This window comes from Chiloscyllium plagiosum, chromosome 29 (genome assembly GCF_004010195.1).
Source record: "Chiloscyllium plagiosum isolate BGI_BamShark_2017 chromosome 29, ASM401019v2, whole genome shotgun sequence".
Classification (NCBI taxonomy): domain Eukaryota; kingdom Metazoa; phylum Chordata; class Chondrichthyes; order Orectolobiformes; family Hemiscylliidae; genus Chiloscyllium; species Chiloscyllium plagiosum.
In genome coordinates this window covers 31,504,198-31,511,944 of record NC_057738.1, presented here as the reverse complement: position 1 = coordinate 31,511,944, position 7,747 = coordinate 31,504,198, and the positions used below count along the sequence as shown (strand labels likewise).

At 40.2% G+C, this 7,747-nt stretch overlaps 1 protein-coding gene across 4 annotated transcripts in view; it reads left to right on the top strand.

The window, feature by feature from the left end:
• LOC122564477 (regulation of nuclear pre-mRNA domain-containing protein 1B-like) overlaps positions 1-7,747 on the top strand; it is a 65,659-nt gene that overhangs the window by 28,981 nt on the left and 28,931 nt on the right. The window contains exon 7 of one of the 4 annotated variants that reach the window (XM_043719425.1): positions 2,642-3,218. The exons of the other annotated variants lie outside the window; for them this stretch is intronic. Within the exon in view, the coding sequence (XP_043575360.1) occupies positions 2,642-2,884 (243 nt within the window). The 3' untranslated portion in view covers positions 2,885-3,218. Of the gene's footprint in view, positions 1-2,641; positions 3,219-7,747 lie in introns of those variants that run through there. 4 annotated transcript variants of the gene reach the window in all.

The following is a 7,747-nucleotide window of genomic DNA, read 5'->3' as shown; positions in this document are numbered from 1 at the left end:
TGGCACTCCACTGGTCACAGGCCTCCAATCTGAAAAACAATCCTCCATCACCACCTTTGAGCCAGTTCTGTATCCAAATGGCTAATTCTCCCTATATTCCGTGAGATCTAAACTTGGTAATCAGTCTCCCATGGGGAACCTTGTTGAATGCCTTACTGAAGTCCATATAGATCACATCTACTGTTCTGCCCTCATCAATCTTCTTTGTTACTTCCCCAAAAATGTCAATCAAGTTTGTGAGACATGATTTCTCACGCACAAAGCCATGTTAACTATCCCTGATCAGTCCTTGCCTTTCCAAATACATGTACATACTGTCCCTCAGGATTCTTAATAAAATGTGTGCAGTTTTCCTATTCTTCCTCCCAAAATATGCTACTTTGCATTTTCCCATTTTATACTCCATCTACCACATTAGCTATTTATTTCACCTATGTCCCTTTGCAAACTCTACTTTTAAAGTTTACTTTTCTCATTTAGCTTTGTATCATCATTAAGCTTGAGTACATTATACCCTGCCCCTAATGTAAGTCATTCATAAAGATTGTAGCTGGTAGAGACGTCAGCACTGCATTTGTGATATCTGACTAGCAACAACTAACAAACTTGAAAGTTTTTTTTATTGCTAGTGATTTTGTTCTTTAGCCAATCTTCTAATCATTCTGGCACACCCCTGTCACCACCCCACCCCCACCCCCATCCCCAAATCCCATGAACTGTTACTTTTTAAACAAATGTTTACAAAATAGTAAGCCATTCAACCTTTCACAGCTTTCTCTGCCAATCAATATAATGATGGTCGATCATCCAACTCTATACTGTCAGGAAAGCCTGTCCTGTTTTCTCCCCATATTCTTTAATCCCTTAAGCCCTATGAACTATTCGAATTTCTTCTGGAAAATGTTGTTTGGCCTCAACTGATTTTTGTGGCAAAGAATTTCACAGGTTCATTCCTCTCTGAATGAAAAAAATATTCTCCTCATCTCAGTCCTAAATGGTCTATCCATATCTTGAATCTTTGACCACCGCTTCTGGACTCCCGTCATTAAGAGCATCCTTGCTGCATTTACCACCTGGCAGCTTATCGATGCCTCTTTAAAATCCAAATATGCAACATCCATTTTATCTACTGTGCTAGTTATTGCTTCGAAGAAGTTAATACCTTTGCCAAATATTATTTTCCTTTCTTAATTTAATATTTATTATGCCTAATAATATTGTTTCCTAAGTGTCCTGTTACTATTCCTTTAATAAATAGAAGTAATGAAAGGGCAGAAGTTGTGATGCTCACTTGGAGAGCTAGTGCAGTCATGATATACTATAAATGGACTCCTAGCACATTATAACTCTTGCGTGAATGGATTCCAGAATTTTCCAATATCTGATGTTAGGTCAAATCTACGTTTTTAAGTTTGCTTTTTGTTTCTGTTGTTCTTTGAGTATTTTGCACATTTACTATTTTCTGATCCACTGGTACCATCCCAGAATGGTGACACAGTGGTTAGCACTGCTGCCTCACAGTGCCTGAGACCCGGGTTCAATTCCCGCCTCAGGCGACTGACTGTGTGGAGTTTGCACATTCTCCCCCTGTCTGCGTGGGTTTCCTCCGGGTGCTCCGGTTTCCTCCCACAGTCCAAAGATGTGCAGGTCAGGTGAATTGGCCATGGTAAATTGCCCGTAGTGTTAGGTAAGGGGTAAATGTAGGGGTATGGGTGGGTTGCGCTTCGGCGGGTCGGTGTGGACATGTTGGGCCGAAGGGCCTGTTTCCACACTGTAATGTAATCTAATCTAATGTAATCTAATCTAATTATTAAAAGAATCTCGGGAATTTTGAACTATCACTATTGTTTAATCTATCATCTCTACAGCTGTCTCTTTGAGAAGCCCAGGGTTAAGGCCATTAAGTCTAGAACACTTTCTTTCCATTAATTCCTCCAATACTTTTTCTTTGGTGATATTATTTTCAGTTCATCACTCTAGTCGGCCCCTTGATTTGAGTTTTTACTAAATATTACACACTGTTTTTGAAACTTTCTTTGCCATTTGCTTATTACCCCGCACTTAATTTCTCTTGCTTCTGCATTTAAGGGACTTCTGGTTCTCTTGCTATATCTTCCTATACAAATATCAGGGAGTATCTCAATTCTGAAGTGAAGATACATTATTTGAGCTGTTTAAGTAATACTTAACTGCATCTAACAGACACTGAAAGTGCTGAAAGTAAAGTCCAACTTATTAGTGCTTTGCTTAACAAAAATATAAATTAGTGACAAATATTGTATGCTTGACATGACTGAGTATGCATTTCAGTTGTGGCAGTGCAGGGATTTTTATTTCAAGTTGATTATTTTTTGAGCAATCGGTGTAAATTTTAATTGGAATAGAAATGTTGGTTGTTTTTCAGAATGTAACCTTATTTGATCATTTGGACTGGCAAAATGGTAGGATCCCTGCTTCAGCTGTTCAGTGCAATTGATACGTTACTCAGCTTCTGAAATATATGTAAGCTTTGCCAGAAGCATTTTCTTTCCTGCAACAGAATTGTTGGTACAGCAGGAAAATAGTTGAGGAAGTTCATTGTAACTGTTCATCTTCCAAGCAAGTGAAGACAAAATACTGTGGATGTTTGTTCTTATTTCAGATTACTAAGCGTTGGAGAAACTCAGCACTGGCAGCATCTGTGGAGAGAGAAACAGGTTCATGTCTTGAGTCCAATATGGCTCCTCTTTGGAATTGCAAGGAACTGGAAAATGTTGAGGGGAGAAGGAACAAGTGGAGCAGATTGAGAGGGTGCTCAGAACAAATGACAAAGTCAGCGATAAAGGAGAGAAGTAAAACTGTAAATGTTCCATATGAAAAGGACAAAATGGTTCTGCTGTGTTGAGAGCAAAGCCAACAAGAGGGTGGGAATATAAGGAAAATTGAGGACAGAAGTAATATTCTGAAGTTGTGGAACTCTATATTATAGAGTCTTAAGAGACTGTAAAGTATCTAACTAGAAATGTGATTTTGTTCCTCCATCTTACTTTGAACATCAATGAAACAATAGCAGCCTCAGGACTGATATTCTCTGTTCTTTGTTTTTCTCTACAGATGCTGCCCAGATCTACTGAGCTTCTCCAGCATTTTCTGTTTTTATTGTTATCTAGGCAGATTTTGTTTTTTTTTCCCCACTGTGCTATTCAATAAAAGCATTATCAGCTGGAAGTAAAAAAAAATCATGCACAACTCCAGATCTTACCAAACTGTGGGTTGTGACACCTCTGGGTTGACGGCCATAATTTTGGTGTGTGCCCTGATGCAAAAATGGGTCTTGGATGTTTTCTAATCAGCCTGTTCAGAGATGCTATTACACATCTCTTGGAGTAGGTAGGACACTAACTTGGGCCTCCTAGCTCAGAGACGCTACCATTGTGTCACAAGAGCTCTTCTAGATTCTCTTAAACTTATTTTTGTAATCAACTTATTATTGCATACCTCTGGAGCAGTTGGGATTTGAACAAGGGCCTCTCAATCCAGGGGTAGGGACACTACTGGTGCACCACAAGAGAGCCTTGCAATAGTTCTTGTGGAGCTCTGATTAAGTGCTAATAGCTGTGTGACTCATTTTAAATTGGGCATTGGTGTGGCCTAACTGCGTGTTCTTATAGCCCTGCACCCCATCCCAAAACTCCCAGCAGGATGATAAGTGCTGTGTACTTAATTCTGTGATTTAAACCGCTCATCCTAAACCCCATTCCACTGATCCCACTCCACCCCAATCACTAATACAGGTGATTGATGCTCTCTTCTCTCCCATATCACTGTTTCCACAGCTATCACCCCTTCTTCTACCTCCATCCCAAAAGCATCTTCCTTTTCATGTCTCAAACGTCAGGGCTCTTAGCAACTCTCAGGCAACCAAATACACCCACACAATGTAAGACTATAGTAAATGGGAACAGGAATAGGCCATTTGTCACCTCAAGACTGCCCTGCCTTTCAATAAGATCTGATTTTTCCCAATCCTTAGTTCCTCTTCCATACCATGCTCCTCATAGATTCTTGAAATATCAGGGAGTTAGGGATATCCATTTCCTTTTTAAATACTTTGATGATCTAGTGTCCACAACTCTCTGGGGAACAGAATTCTAGGTATTCACTAACCCTAGGGAGAAGAAATTTCTTCACATTGCAATTTTAAATGAGTGTACCCTTATTCTGCAGTTATGTCCCTAGTTTGAGGTTCCAGCCACTTGTGGAAATGTCCCTATTTACCTGCCAAACCTTTTTAGAATCTTATATATTTCAATAAGATAAAAGTAATTTACCATACTGCCCTTAAATATCTGATGACATGCCATGCCCCATTTGTAATTTTAATACCTACTTTCTGGATTAAAAGATGCAGTACGCATACCGGGTACATGATTTCCCTACTGTTACATTCATTTATGCCAAAGTTAGCATGAGGATGTCATTTTTTGATACTTTGAATTACTGAAAGTTGGTTCATTCATTCGCCCCAAATAAATTCACAAAGAATTCTTTGTGAATACAAGACCTTTTTTCAGGTAATTTATTTTAAACATGAGGGTTGAGATAGCATGACATGTCTTGTGAACTAGGAACACTTGGGTTTCCAGAAGCAGTAATTACATTCCAAGGCTAAACAGGCATAGTAGCATTGTTGCATTACCGACATCAAAGGGACTGAATTGGCCCAAGAAAGCAGCTTGCCACTACCTTCTGCAGCTGGGATTTACAATAAATGTTGGCCCAGACACACTTGTTCACATCCATGAATGAATTTTAAAAATGCTGAATTCAGTGGGTACTATTTAGCTTGGTTGTCTACATTCAATTTCTAAAGAATTGTATCTGTAAATGCAGTTATGAGATTGCATTTAATTTGATAACTGAATCTCGACAATGTTTCACAACACATGGCCAGCAAATGGGAACTCCATCATAGCTAGGAGGCAGTAGTTCCAGTGGCAGGATGGATTGATAATCAAATAATCATTTTACCAATTTATGTTAAGGAGTGGATGAGATTTATTTTTTAAGCAGCTGGTTATAGTCTTTGAGATACATAATGGGGTGGTAGAATCAGACTCTGTGGTAACTTTAAATAAGGAAATTGGTTAAATAGTTGAAAAACAAAAATTGCAAGGCTATGGGAAACAGCACTGAAATAGAATGAGTTCATTAATTCTTTCAGATAACGAGCAGATAAGACGTGATGAATGGCCTATGCCATGATTGTAATGGAAAGGCAGATACTACAGAGAATAAAAAATATTTGGATTGTGTTGGGAGTCTGACTGTTAGTGACTGTCACTTGAGTTTTTGCCCTTTGACTTTTAAAAAGAAATAGCATCTGGGTTAGTGCCATCAAAACTTAATTTGTTCATTATCTATACTACCAAAAGACGTAAATTTATCTTCTCTCTGTGGGATTAGGTACCAGACCCTAGTGAAGCTGCAACGGGCAACTAAACCTCCAAAGTTTGGCTATTTTTGAGACACTTCCTGGAAATAATCATTACCACTTGTTGTTTCAGGTTTTTTTTATTGTTAGCTTGTGATGTCTATTCAATGTGCCAGTCTATAACACTGCACACTCAGTAGTCTACATGAAGTTGGCTGGCCAGGTAGGAGGTAAGAATAGGGAAGAAAGCTATTGAGAGGGGGAAAGACTACTGAAGATGAAGCCGAGAGGAGAAGCCCCAAGGATGGAAAGATGAGTAGGAAGTGGGTAGAATAGTGAAAGGAAATCACCTTTGTTGGGCAGATAACTGGAGGGAAAGGAGAGGCATCTGATGCATAAGGTCAGTATATGAGTGGGGATGGGGCTAACTATAAATGCAGAGCTAGCATTACCTCTCCTCTAAGCCAACTTGGTGAGATATTTAACTTTTTGGTGGTATGCCAAACTCCCATAAATCGGCCCACAAAGTCTTGAGGAAATTTGGATATAAATCTGTTTCGTTAGCCCCTCCTAGTTTTGGTTGCACTCTGAACTGTTCAGTGTGAGGCACCAGTCCTCTTGTAATTATTCTGTCTGCGGATAGAGTATCAGTGTATCAACAAAATGCCAGAGATACTCTGTTTTTAATTGCAGACAATCATAATTGAAGTGTAAGGTTAGTATCAGTTATAAGGAGTGGCTGATTGGGCTTGAAGGATGAGTCATGTACCAGCAGTTAGCTTTAGAATGTATGAAGAATAATGATTTTAGTTTTCAATTGCATTTTGTTGAAATTCGTCACTAATAATGCTGGTTCTCTAAGTAGATTTTGACGCAGGGAAATTATGTTGAGCAGGCTTCTTAGTGACAGAGCTGTTTGCAGCAGTGTGCTGACTCAGTCGTGCTAATCCAAAGCAGTGATAGCTGTCATTGTAACGTTTTGTAAAATGACTAGTAACATTTGTAAATGCCTGGAAGAACTCCACCTAGAGGCATCATTAATATTACAGCGTTTTATTTAAAATTGAAAAAGCTCGTAGTAGCAATGATATTGCTTTATATTTACACATTACTTTTCATTACCTCAGTGAGTCTCATGAAGTATTCTCTTAGGAAGCATGGCAGCCAATATTGTGCAAAGTGGAAGCAGGAAGCTGGAAGAACACCGCAAGCCAGGCACGTCAGGAGGTGGTAAAAACAAGGACTGCAGATGCTGGAAACCAGATTCTGGATCAGTGGTGCTGGAAGAGCACAGCAATTCAGGCAGCATCCGAGGACAGAGGCCTGTCCTCGGATGCTGCCTGAATTGCTGTGCTCTTCCAGCACCACTGATCCACGTCAGGAGGTGGACAAGTCAATGGTTTGGGTGTAACCCTTCTTCGGTCCTGAAGAAGGGCTTATGCCCGAAACGTCGATTCTCCTGCTCCTTGGATGCTGCCTGACCTGCTGCGCTTTTCCAGCAACACATTTTTCAACATTAGGAGTAATTCACCTGCTCTTCTCATATGCTTCCATGGCATCCTTTGTCTTTTTTTTTGGGAGTTAGGTTGAAGGTGGTGCCTCACTTTGATAACACCATTATCACTCATGCACATTTGTTTTTCTGCCCAATAATTATGATCTTGGGATGGGTGGGAAGCTGCACTTTTCTGTGAAGGAACAAAAAAAAATGTCAGTTGTTTTGCACGTTCAGAGCTGCTTCGATTGCAGTTGTGACCCATCTCACAACCAGGAGAGTGCCTGGGGACACCATATTGATGGTGAGGCTTCGACTGGTTCCACATTTCGTCGCATACAACTCTTCAGCTGCTTTCAATTATATGTTTCTGTGGTTTTGTCAGTTGTATTAAGTAATGTGTTTCGTTTGCAAGAGTTTCATTTTGCAAGTGTATGTGTGTGTGGCAATCTGCTCCTATTGTAGCCGTTGGCACGCCAGGTTAATGTCAGTCATTTCATTGTTAATGGGTGAATTAAATCAAGATACATGGCCCCTTCCACAGTGGTTGCAAAACATGGGCTGCCTCCTTCCTGAGGGCCCCTGTACGGATTAGAGCTCTTCCTTCAGACAATCTCCAATCACCAATATGTGAAAACAAGGAAGAGCACAAGTTTATTTCGAGTCATAGAGATGTACAGCATAGAAGCAGACACTTCGGTCCAACCCGTCCATGCCGACCAGATACCCCAACCCAATCTAGTCCCACCTACCAGCACGCGGCCCATATCCCTCCAAACCCTTCCTATTCATATACCCATCCAAATGCCTCTTAAATGTTGCAATTGTACCAGCCTCTA